This window comes from Aquila chrysaetos, chromosome 24 (genome assembly GCF_900496995.4).
Source record: "Aquila chrysaetos chrysaetos chromosome 24, bAquChr1.4, whole genome shotgun sequence".
Taxonomy (NCBI): domain Eukaryota; kingdom Metazoa; phylum Chordata; class Aves; order Accipitriformes; family Accipitridae; genus Aquila; species Aquila chrysaetos.
In genome coordinates, this window is record NC_044027.1 from 18,435,022 (window position 1) to 18,447,594 (window position 12,573).

The following is a 12,573-nucleotide window of genomic DNA, read 5'->3' on the forward strand; positions in this document are numbered from 1 at the left end:
CCAGCGTCCTCCCGCTGCACTCTCAGCCCGAACCTGCTCAAGCAAAATCATTTATCTTACACAGAAGTACTTGGAGACTTACACTGTGTGACAAAGCAAATACCAGAAGAAGTAAAACAAACCTCATTAAAATAAAGTGGCTGGATGATAAGGCAAATGTTTAACATACCTTTTAAAAGCAGTATTTCTTTTCTTCATTTTATCTTACTAATGCCTTTAAAAACTGCCTGAAAGTATTTTATAGTAATTGCCAAAGCAAGCTGGAGTTTTTAGCGTTCTTACAATGGGCATTGAACGTCTCTGATTTTAGTAGGTTTATTTCAAAGTGTGGGGAAAATACCGTGCAGTGGGTGAGTATCTGGGCCATGCCTATTATTCCTATTTATAATTAAAATTTCTTCAAAAAGTGTGGCACAAGTATTACAGCATTCTGCAGTAATGGGCCCAGGTGTTCTGCTGCACCGTAGTAGTTTTGCAGTGTTTTGGTCCATTCTCTGCTCTGCATGTATGCAGGATTTTCTCGGGCACCTTGCTGAACTCCAGCTTGTCACCCAGCGCCGTTTTCCATTTTCTCCTCTAAAAGTCACTGGCACGGAGATAAATTCTTGTATATTTTACCTAAGACACTTGCCAGAATAAAGGGAGCAAGGCACTGCTTGGCAATAGTGAAAAGCAAGGGAGAAAGAGAGAGCTTTGTCCATGAGCCATTTGCAAGCCAAGACAGTCCCGCTAGGTCACATTCTTGTTCTCTCAGCCTTGGCATGGATCGCTTCTTTTTAATGGAGTCCAGTGTTCCCAATGTTTCCAAACTTGTTTTAGTGTTTGCAGCAAGCTGGGATGGTCTCCGAGAAACAGTTTGTCTGGATGTGATTTAGAGCAAGGCAGCGTCATTGTGCTGGAAGCATGAGAGTCTCCGCATGGCTCTCCAGCCCTGTGAATGCAAAGGGATGGACGTTGCTCCCACTTGCAGTTGGAAGGCTGAGGTCTCTGAGAGGGTCCACGTCAGTGTCTCAGGGTGGATCCGGCACGTGCTTCTCAGGTGACTCTCCCAGTTGTCCCCACTTAGTGTGCTTGGGTCTGCACCACGCAGCCGTCTCAGCGCCGGGAATGCTTTCGGCAGGAGCTGAACCCGCGGGTGTGCTGCAGGAGCAGCGCGACACTGCTCCAGCCACCTCCCCTCCCCGGGGTACAGACAGGGCATCAGTCCTCAGCACCAACTCTTCCTACTTAAAATTTGCTCCTATTGTACCGTGCTACCTGCTAAAGTGGTCACAGCCCACATACAGTGTTGTTGGAGTAAGAGAACTGTGCAGAGGAGGAAAGCCCTCCTGTCCAGCCCTGAGGAGTAACTCCACTGACGCCAGCAATACTGGACAGTGTTAAACAGATGTGGATCAGAAATGGTTCAAACCCCTTCCTTTACTGGAACACAGCCATTTTGCTTGTTTAGTATTCTAAAAGCAGAGTTAATAACTATTTTTGTCTCTATTCTCATTTCTCACGTACATATAAAGTCTCTGTTGATGTTTAGCTTGACAAGCCAGGCTGCAGTTATGATGCCAAAAATCTCAAAACTGTCATGGAGTGAGACAAGGATAAAGGAAAAAAACAACTTAGATAAAAGGGCTATGGACTCAGAAATGCTGCATGTGGCACACTTCCCAATCCTCAGAGAGACTTATTAATTTACATTGTGGAAGTCTTTATGGAGCACAGCTCAAGTGGCTTTCTGGCTCCACTTGGGATCTTACTGGATTTACGAAGAAGCTGCTTTCACACTTCTACAGGCAAAGGCATTTAAAAGCATTTTTGTTTCTTAAAGTGTATAAGGTAATAAAGTTTATAAGGGATAGCGTAAGGGAAGCCACATATCAAAGGTAGGCCAAGACTATACTCAGAAATTGCACATCAGCCTAATGCGGGGCGGGGGGGGGTGGTTCTTGCCTTCTTCCAAACAACAGCGTTCAGACTTAGATTTAACATTTCGTCCTTTGCTGCATCCTTGGTGCTTTCTCTCTGAGCAGGAAGATGATCTGGGTTAGGCACTGTCTGACGTTAGGTCACAGGCGGGCATTGGAACAAGCGTTTGGGTTTCCTCCCCGAGCTTCTTTCCAGCTGTTTTCCTTTTGTCAAGACAATTACATTGGTCGTTATTAAAATAAAAACAGAAGGGGAGTAAAATGATTCATCTTTCCAAGCAGCTTTGCTAAAGAGTGTCATTAATTCAACATCGGCAGGAATGTGTCTGCTTAGGAAAATGTGCTTTGTCCAAGGGACTGGACTGCTCAAAAGGCTGCGCCCTTTTTCACCTGGGAGGGCTCAAATGTAACCCTGAGCTAGTGACCAGTGTTTCTGGCTGGGACCAAAAGATCGATGTTTGCCCTGGCACCGTCATCCCTTGGGGTCAGCCAGGTCGGGGCGGGCAGACACGAGAGCAGGGCCGGGCCTCGGCTCTCCCTCCTAGAGGTGAACCCATCAGCGCAGGGCTGAAGCCTGCTGCCAGTGAACCATTGTGGGAAGCATGTGTTGCTGCTGCCAGCCCGAACTAAAACTGTCTGTTGCCCAGGGACTGGGCTAACACTTTCCACCAGCTCTAATCTCTTTATAAAAAAACAAAACTAAACTAGAAAAACCCTTAAACAAAAAATCTAAGTTATTATCCCATCATTTGTAAACATGGATGTGTGCGTTGTGGGCACTTCAGAGAGAAGGTGCTTGGCAGCTTTTCCGAAGTTGTCTATGTGCTGCACGACAGCTGCTGGTGCAGCTGGTTTTTGCAGAAGCATGTAGGTTGGAGAGCACAGAGCATTTAACCCATCCCTCTGCATCAGGGGAAGATTGGCTTGTATTATCCTTGCATTACGTCCCATAATCAGCCACCCAGATCCTCATCAGTTGTGCTTTTCCCAGGTGTCCAAAGAAGAACTGAAGAAATCACGGAACGTTTTTCTCACTTGGCAATTGTTTTAATTTCTCAGAAGTCTGCATTGTATCAGTACTGTCCCTGTCCCACGCCTTTGATGCTGAATGCGCCCAGCAATTTGAATTGTCGTGCTCGTGCTCTGTAAATGAGATATGACTGGAGGTTATGGAGTGACTTAGTCACAGAATGTGCTCGGTTACTCATCAACAGCCAGGGTCCCTTTGTGTAATTCCTGTTGACAAGCTGGTGATTTCCTAATGGAAAGACAGCCCTGACACCGCAGGCATGTGCACAGCCTTCCAGCCAGGGCCTGGAGTGAATCACGCTCCACGTGATCACCTCCAGCGAGACCATTCCCGAGTGTGTGTGTATGTGTCTGGGGCTTGGAAGCTAGCAGCAATTGTACTGGTCTGGAAGATGAAGTCAGGGAGTTACAAATACAGCACAGGCAGAGAGGAGTGATACTAGGGGGATGATAAGAGGAAAAGGAGCTTTTTGCCTCACAATTTGAAGCCAGTATGGACTGAGATGGCCAGCTGCTGCTTTCAAGGAGCACTGGAGAAGTGTCACTGTATGAGGTCCCCCAAGGGCATTCCCCCTTGCAGCCCCATGTGGCCTCTGCCACCCTGGCTGGCAGCCTGGGCAGGGGACACCCAGGGGACACCCGTCCGGGCAGCGGTGGCTGGGCTCCTGGCTGGGCTCCTGGCTGGGGAGGTGGCACAGCTCTTGCTGAAAAGAGTTCCCTTTTCACCTGAGCTGGTTTGGGAGCTTCAGCTGAATCACCAGCGTTCGGCGGTGCCTGTGTGTCCCCCGGATGAATCCCGCTCTGCCTCCAGCCCTGTAACAGAGACGGCTGGAGATGGCTGGGGGTCAGTCCTGCCCTGGAAAGGAGGGACAGTACGATCTAGGGCCACGCAGCATATACTTTTTAAATGGCTCCAGCTGTTTTATGAAGCCATTTTAGGTTTTAGTGCTGCTTGTGCAGGACTGGTGACTGCAGTGGCTTACAGCTCTTGTTTTTGATGGCAAGTGGAAAGCAGTTGGGACTGGTTGAGCTGGGCTGGACTTTGCTTCACGGTGTTTACAGTGCTGTTGTTCATTTGGGAACTAACCTGCTGCTTTCGTTTTTGATCCACTGAAAGGGTATATAAAGACATCCAGCCTCTCGCTTGCGAGGCTGGCAGGGAGAAGAGGCGGCACAGCCGGCCAGCTGGCTCCTGCCCGGAGGGAGGTGAGTCACGCTCATCGGCTGGCACAGGGCTGGGAGGTTCCCGGGGCATTGCCCACTCGGTGCCCACCCAGGCGTACCACCCGCTATTCTCCTCTCTGGCTTCCTTGCTCCGGTGCTGGCCACAGCATCTGGGAGTTGAGGGCAGGCTCCGGTACCCGCTGGGAGCCTGCTGCCTGTCTGCCTCTCTGCCCTTCCCCACGCTGGGGATGCTGCAGGACCCACCTTCTTCTTGGGCAGTGCTGGGTTCCTCGTTGCTTGTTTTTCTTTTAAGCCCTCTACCTGTGTTCCCATCTGATTGAGTCTTGGGCAGGAAAAGAGGCGTAGGGAATGAGGAGAGGAGGTGGCAGGGGGCTGGGAACAGGGCAGAGTGAGGGCAGTGGATGTTGGGAGGGAATTTGCAGAGCTGGACCCCAGAGTTCAGCCTCATGCTTCGGGCCATTCTGGCTTAACCCTGCCCTAGCATTGTTCAGTCCCTAGCTGTCCACTGTGGAGAAGCTTTCCGGGATCTGTTGCAGGCATGCCCTGTCTGGCGGCGGTGGCCCGGCGGGTCAGTGCTGGGCGAAGGGAGCTGCCGGCAGCACACGCGCCGGGGCGGCCTCGGCCATGGGCAGCTCAGCTCCCTGGGCCAGCGTGGCCGTGCTCAGTGAAGTAGGATTATCTTTATAGTCACTTAAACCTACAGATCTGTCAGCCGCCTCCCCAAGTGGAGTAGGTTCTGATTTACTGATTTACAGCTTGCGTTGCCGGAGTAAATCGCTCCGCTAACAGCCAGCCGATGGGAGTCGGGCACCTTCGCAAGCCGGAGCTGATTAAACTTGCCCAGCATGCCAGAGATGTTACCCTGGTTGGGGTATGGCCCATCATAATCTGCCTCTTTGCCTCATCTTAACTTCTCATCAGAGAAGGCACAGAACCCTTCACAGAGCCATCAGCCACGTGTGCCCATGGACACACACCCCTCCAAAACAGAGTCTGGTTTTAGCTGTCATGGTGTAAATCCAGGGCAGTCTCATCAGCTCAGGAGCAGATTGCAATTTTGTTAATGAGAACATACGCTGGCCCCATGTATTCCCAGGGATTTGACCTAAGCTTAGCATCTGTCAGGGTAAGAAAAAGTGGTTTAGTGGCACTGGCATAGTGGCAGTTCAGAGGATAGGGAGCGGGGCAGAGAGGGTTGCTGGCTCTTCCCTCTTGAGGGACAGTTTGTATTCCAGCAGAGGAAGAAGAATATTTGTGGAAATCAATGTTTTAAGAAATTAAATGCAAGAACAAAATCTAATCCCTAACTTTCCAGATCAAAACATTTTTAATTTTCTCAGAAGCAAGTAAGATAAGAATTTTTATTTTCTGCTATGCAGATTTAACCCTTCAGAGTTGGGGAACCACAAAGCAAAGCCAGTGACAGTGAGCAGAAAAGGCAAGAGTCAGGACTGTGTGTAAGGAGTGGAACCCAGGCTAGATCTGCAGAAAAAGATGTGTCCATGCAACTATGTTTACCTAAACTCAATCTAGTTACATCAACTCAGGCTCTTAGTGTAGTGTGTCTAAATGGTTTTAACTCTTCTTGTGATCGGTACAGGCTAATGGCTGGTAGGTTTACACATTAAGAGTGTGGTAAAATTGCAGATGAGGCAGGCACACTTCTACCTCAAAGGAGTTAACTGAGGCCAAGCCAGGCTGTGGGGAGCTGTGTGGTGACCCCAAATACCTACTGCAAGGGAAAAGCCTCCCAGATTCTGTCTCTGTAAAAATTCTGCGCAACACAACTATCAGCGTAAAATATAGGCATTTTTGCAATGAAGATGAGCTGGAGTTTAATTTGGTTAATAACTGAGGCAAGTTAATCCTGTTCAGGCAAGGATCAAACCAGTTTCAGTGCATCTGTGTCAGTGCTTTGCATCTGTCTAACTAGATTGATTGAAAATAACTTGGTTACAAAAGGAAATTGTTTCTCCTGTACAACTACTGAATCAGGGCTCAGACTGGTCCCTGTTCCTGCCTTCATTCCCTTCCTGCAGTATGAAGCTTTTGGTCAAGTTCCCCTCTGGTTCCCTTGTGTAGTAGACAAGGATGGAGATTTTTGTGTATCAGACAGGGCTGTTCACAGAGCTCGTTAGGAATCTCTTCATGTCCCATCCGGAAGATGGTAAAAAGTGTCAAAATGATTTACTGGGTCTAATTTAATCTCTCTCAGAGAAATAAGTAATCAAATGTTAGGAAAACAAATGTTGGTTGACCTCTCTGTTTGAAGCTCGTATGTTAGTAATGGGAGTTAGGGGGTTTTAAACTTGTTATCTTTCGCTATCACAGACAACTCTTTACAGAGAGCTGAGACCAAATTTAGAGTTGAACTTTCCTCCCTTGAGGGGAAGATGGGTCCCTGCACCCCTGTCTGCTCTCCAGGCCAGCGGGTCGATTGGAGGCGATGTGTATCACAGAGAACACAGCCCAGGACTGTACCGCATTGATCGCAATGGCTCTGCAGCCCCTTCTCCTCCAGGCTGGCAGCCTAGCTCCTCAGTCCCCTCCGCAGGATCCGTGCAAGGGGAGGGCTGAGTACAAGTACAAAGGACTGCCCTTCAGCAAGGCAGGAGCAACATAAGCCCCTGGAAGCTCAGCAGCAACGCTGACATGGCTCAGACGGAGCGAAGGGGAGGCTGTAGGTCCACAGCTCCCTGAGTGAACGGTCAGCAGCAAAGCTGACATGCTGCTGATCGTCTTCTTTTAATTAATATGTTATTCAGCCAGGTTGAGAGACTTTGTACTTCTGAGGTCTGATTTAGATTTGCAAACCTTGTTGCCACCATGGCCGGCTTTGTCCTGCAGGTACCAAAAGGCTCTGTATAAACACATTCGTATTCATAAACACATGCAGAGTCCAATACACTTACCGTGGCTTTGATAATAGCCTGTCCCTCCCTTCCCTGGAGAGTGCCATCCTGACTACATTTTGAAATCACAAACCATGACTCTCATTTAAAGTAGAAGAGCCTGTGTTTTCATCTTTGGGAAGCGACATCCTATCCTCAGTCCTGTGTAACCGTAACTAGCTCTTAACAGACCCCAGCAACTTCCACAGATTCACTGATGAAACAGCCTGTGTCCACAGCTGGGAAACTGAGGCACAAAAAGGCAGAGTGACCGCACCAACCCTGTGTAAAAAAGACAAAGCCTTTTTTTTCAGGCTGTACTTCCTCTACGTATCACTGTGATACTTTATCAGCTCTTGCTATACAGAGATTTATATGAAATCATTTCTATTCCATTGAAGTAATTTTCAGAGATTAATTTTTTAGGGTATTAGCATTGATTCCTGAGTGCATGTGCCCTCCTCCTCCCGCCAGCAGTCTATATCCAGGGAGAGCTGCATTGTCTGAGTTGGAGGAAAGCTCACTTGCCCTAATTTATTGAAAAAATTAATTTTAGATTTAAAATGGGGCTGTCATTTATGAACCCCGTTCAATCTGTTCTTCACTCCTGAGTCTTCCCTCTGACCTTTTCCATATCTTAAATCCTCTGGGCTGTACACTGTGTTCATTAGTTAAACTTTCAGAAGGGAGCAGCAGGTGTGGGTTGTGGATAAGGACTGCATGCAAGCTTGGCTCTGTGCTTATCCATGTACCTCTGGCAGGCTGCGGCTGTAATTTAATTTAGGGCAGTGCCAGGATTTGGACTTTTAAAGAGTTTTTCACAGTTTGTAAGTTTTAATAACAACTTTTACATCAGCTCTGGAAGTAGCTGCCCCTGGCATTGCATGAAGTATGCAGTAATGATACTTGCACTTTAGAAAATGAGCTGGAGAACTAATGCAGTGCACCCCAGTACTGCAAAGTTTAATTCCTGATCAGGGAGTCTGGAACAGTAAGAGCCAGCCTGGCCAGAGAGGATCAAGGGTCCCAGCAGGGTTGCTGGGGCTGACCTGGGCTCAGAGCTGTACCGCACGCTGCTCAGGGAAAAACAAACAGGTCATCCCTGGAAATGGGTTATGCCTGTGAGTCAGAAAAGAGATATGGAGAGACCACTAAAAACCAGTGAGGTGATCTTTAAAAATATCTTTTCTTTTCCTACCTGTATGTTGGGGGGGATAGATGGGGACTGCAGTCAGGATTTGCAAGCTTTCCAGTGCCGACGGCTTTTCCTGAGGTCCCATTCTGTCAGGCATCACTGCACAGATTCTGCAGGCAGATACGTCTTACTACTTGGGGATTTGGGGATGTTTTTAGTATGGATGTGGCTGTTTGTGGAGGTACTGTGGTTCCTGTGTCAGTATTACCGATTTCTGTTGGTAGCTGGCTGCGGAGAGCACCCCAGAAGGGAAAGCCCCAGGCTGTCAGGAGAAGGGGGCTCGTAGCTGCCTCCAGCATCTGTGCCTGCGAGATAAGCCCAGGGACAGTGCTAATGGGCTGGGAGCGTGCACCCACTCAGGCACTGGGTCTGCCTTCAGCATTCCTTAGTGCGTTCCAATTTCCCTTTACCTTGTCAGCATACGCTCAGATGCTGTGTACAACACTGCAAAAATACTCTGTGTCTTCCAAGGGCTTCTGTCTCCTAAAACATGCCGGAGGCAGAGGAGATCAGGGGATAGTGTGTGCGCTCCCTGGGATGGATTGCCTACAGTTACAGCTCTGAAAGCCATAGAAAAATCACCGACTTCATCAGTGTGAATCTCTCATTCCATCTGAAAAGAAGGTTCCCATGAGAAGGATGTGCTTTATATCCCTAAAAGACACTAAAATCTATCTGGCTAGAAGGCAGATAGCAATTGGAAGAAATTAGCTTTATATCCTGGTGCCATCTCTGAATAAAATACACACAATCAAAACAAACTTTAAAATGCTTTGAGCTTTTCTTGGTGTTTTGTTTTTTTTTTTTTTTTTAAGGAAGAGTTCAGCAGCAGCAAAGGAACATTTTCCTAACTTTATTCTGATTATAAACTTTTCATTGATTGGATGTTGGTTTTTAAGAACATCATTTTGTTTAAGAACATCATTCAGTCTCTGAAGTCAGCTATTACCTATTAAACTGAAGCTATTATGTATGCCAATATTGTTAGACGGAAGGACAAATCAAAACAAACTGTACTTTAGATGCTAAAACATATATTTGTGTTTGTCAGGCTCAAAGTCATATGCCATTGGTACCCCTGTGTAGTTTAGATTTGAAATTCAAAACTTGACTCCTGCAAATGCTTCTTGGCTCAAATTGCCATTGAATGTTAAGTAGTGTCTCTGAAGCGAGACTAATAGCACAAAATGATACTGAATGTTTGCAGGAATGGGACCTCACAAAAAGGTTTTATAAAAATCTGCTGCTAATAACAATGTTACATTTTAAATAAAACCTCCAGAAAAGATGAGTGGCATCTCAGTAAAGACAGGCTTCCTCTTGATGGGGATTACATTCCTAGAGGAAAGTCTAATGCTTGTTCAGGACAGCAGAAAAGTGAAGCTAATTACAAGCAGAAAGAGAAATCGGTCGGTCCAGATCCACTGTCTAGCCGCTATGAAATATGGCGTAAAAGGCAGCATTAGTCAGAGGTTAAAAATTCTTTCAGTGTAAATACTATTTGATACGGTGCCTGATTTTTCAGAAGTGCTAGATGTGAATTCTGCTACGTTGCTGCAGCTTGGCTCTTGTGAACATCGAGTACATTTTAATAAAGCAGGTGAAGAAATCTTTTAATAATCTCTTAGTTTAATCTGGCCATTGTTCCTGTATTCTGCAAGGCCTGGGTAATTTTTGTGCCCTTCAACCTCAGACTACCTTTTTGCTGAAATTGAACTGAAGGACAAAATAAACAAACACAACCGCGGTCAAGGTTACGGGCTGTTGAGCTGTAGTTCTCGAGCGCGCGGTGGCTACTGTGTGAATATGAAGTTTGATGGAGGAACATTGGGAGTCCTGAGAGTCGATTTAATGGTATCTGCAGTGAAATCCATACGTTGCTTGACGGTGCCATAGGTTGTGGTACATCCGTTGAAGAGTTCTTCGGTAGAGCTCCACAATAATGACTGTGCCCACCCCAGTGCTTGAGCAGCAACCCAGTAACAGCCAGCCTGTTGTGCGATTACATGTCTTTTAATGTTAATTATGCTGAAATAAGGGATTGTTCGAACTTTCCAAAATAAGTGCTTTTTAGGACATTGACAGGCATTTTGATTTTAACTGTAAATTTGGAGTAAATCTGGGTAATCACAGTCCCTTCTACTTCTAACCCTTCAAGGTTATTGGGGAAATCGTTTTTTCCCAGTGATAGACAACATGGTCATGAAGAGCTGGCTTCACAGTCAATAAAAAGTGACTACAGATAATAGAAATAGTAATCACTGAGCCTAACTGTGAATGGAAAACTTACTCTAATAACCCACTGAAGGTACTATTTTACCTGCCCTCTGACGAAGCACAGCGGCTTTCCTTTCACAAATGCTATTTCTTAGTGAGTCGGGTGGGTGGGTGCTGGGATTCCATAAGGAACAGGAGGTGCAAATGTGAAGAAGGGGTAGAGGTCACGTACAGTGCCCTGGGGAGGATGCCGGCATTGGCAATGATAATAATAGCTCTGACCGTTTTGTACACCTGTGTATCGCCCTCCGAACAGAGCCGCCTGTCGGGAGAACGACAGTCTGCAGGGAGACACCACCTTGTTTAGATGAGGAATGAGGAACAAGCTTGCTTTAAGGAAGCCGGGAAAAAACCTGGCTTGGAACAAAATTAGCTGAGACTTTGATGTACAGACTTCTTCTTGGTGGTAGTAATGCTCAGTGCAGCAGTATTTAAACATTGAGTCAACGGAGTGCGGTTTCTTCACTGCCTGGCACTCCCTGGGGAGGGGGAAAGAGCAGTTGTTGAGGCCCTGGTCTGCAAAGTTTTAGCTTCTGTATCTCCTGAGCTACACAAGGATATTCAGTCCAGAGGCCATGGGGAGGGAGGGGGAACGAATGACCCATACATTACAGACTTGTAGCCCCAAGAAGTTCAAACGTTTTAGCCACCAACCCAAGTACAGCGTGGTCGATGGGGCAGCCTGCTGGGGCAAGGGCATGGCAGCACGTTACTTTTGGGAAAAACATTTGTCATTCGCTGAGGTGAGAGCGTGAAGAATGAATGTGCAGCAGGATGGTACCACAGAACACCTGGGGGCTCCAAGTTCATGCGTTCATCTCCTGACGCCTGGCTTGTGTGCCAGTCCTGCACAGACTGACTGTCTAGAATTTCAGGTGTGGGACAGGGGAAATTCAACTGGGCAGTTCCCAGCAAACAGACCTCTTTTGCTGGGTCTTGTTGGTCTTCTTTGTCATCTGGTAGAAGCAGCGGAGCTGTGCTGGGTCCTTACGTCAGCTGGAACTGCCACAGTTCCCAGCGTATCTGGCTTCCTGCTGGAACGCAGGCCAAAAGCACATGCTTGTTTGGTTTGGTACTTCCTTCCAGATTGTCCTAATAATGTGTCTGAACGTGCAACAGAAAATATTCCAGTGCTCAGCTGCAGAGAGGACCTGGATTCTCTCTTCCCCCGCTGCCTTCGGTCTGCTCCGCTTTCCACCCGCTGCAAGTGCGAGGGCTCGTTCCAAAGTTCAGGTTCTGCGTTTTCGTGCCTTGCCAGAAAGATAAAAGGGTTGGTAAAACTGTAACTTGACCTTAGCGTTTCGCCGCAGCGAGGGAGATAAGGTGCTGAAGGAAATACGGACAGCAAAACACTGATGGCTGTGGGAAAGGGGACACCACAAGGCAAAGGCTCCCTGTTGAGGACCCAAGTGCACTCCTCGGGAGCTGCTGGTGAGCCCGGCTCACAGGCGGGAATGGCTGTGGATTGCTGACGGGGATTTCAGCCTGGCGTGCACCGTATCTTTGCTCTGCCACACAAAGGACCCCTGTGCTGCTGCTGCTGCAGATTTGAGAACGAAAAGATTGACTGAAGCTGCCTGTTATTATTTTTGGCTACTCCAGCAATGTATCAAAAACCTGACGCTGGGTTGATGCTGGTGCCCTACTTTATAGAAGCCCTGAAAAGCAGATCGAGGACAGCGAGCTTGTCTCTCTGCATGGCATCTGCCAGCAAAGGGTGAGAAAACTTCAAACCGCTGGCAGGGGAAACGGGAGGGGGAAGCAAAAATGAGGCAAAATGTGCTAAATCCAGAGCACTGTTTGCAGACTGCAAGGGGAAAGGGTCTGCATGTGCTCCACTAAGGAGGCAAGGTGGGAAATGCTCTGACTGGGGTGTTCTGCTGCCAGCATGGCTGGTGAGCTGATGCCGTTGTCCCCCGGGCACGGTGGGGACCAGTTTACCCTGGAAGGAAGAAAAGGACCCCACTGGTCTTAGGTGACAGACAGTGCTCCTTATTATTCAAGTCCAGCAAAAATGCTGCCAGTCCTTCACATTTTCTGGATCCTTTGGAGGTGAGAGAGGGTCATGCCCACCTAC

The 12,573-nt window shown here is 47.7% G+C and overlaps 1 protein-coding gene across 11 annotated transcripts in view; it reads left to right on the forward strand.

Annotated features, from left to right (window-relative positions):
* LOC115334876 (DAB2 interacting protein) overlaps positions 1-12,573 on the forward strand; it is a 211,742-nt gene that overhangs the window by 141,517 nt on the left and 57,652 nt on the right. The window contains exon 1 of one of the 11 annotated variants that reach the window (XM_041119743.1): positions 4,135-4,154. The exons of 9 other annotated variants lie outside the window; for them this stretch is intronic. Coding sequence is in view for 1 of the 2 variants with exons in the window: in XM_029999649.2 (XP_029855509.1) it covers positions 12,101-12,213 (113 nt within the window). In the remaining variant the exon portion in view is untranslated. Of the gene's footprint in view, positions 1-4,134; positions 4,155-11,738; positions 12,214-12,573 lie in introns of those variants that run through there. One more of the 11 variants, XM_029999649.2, reaches the window with a different exon arrangement.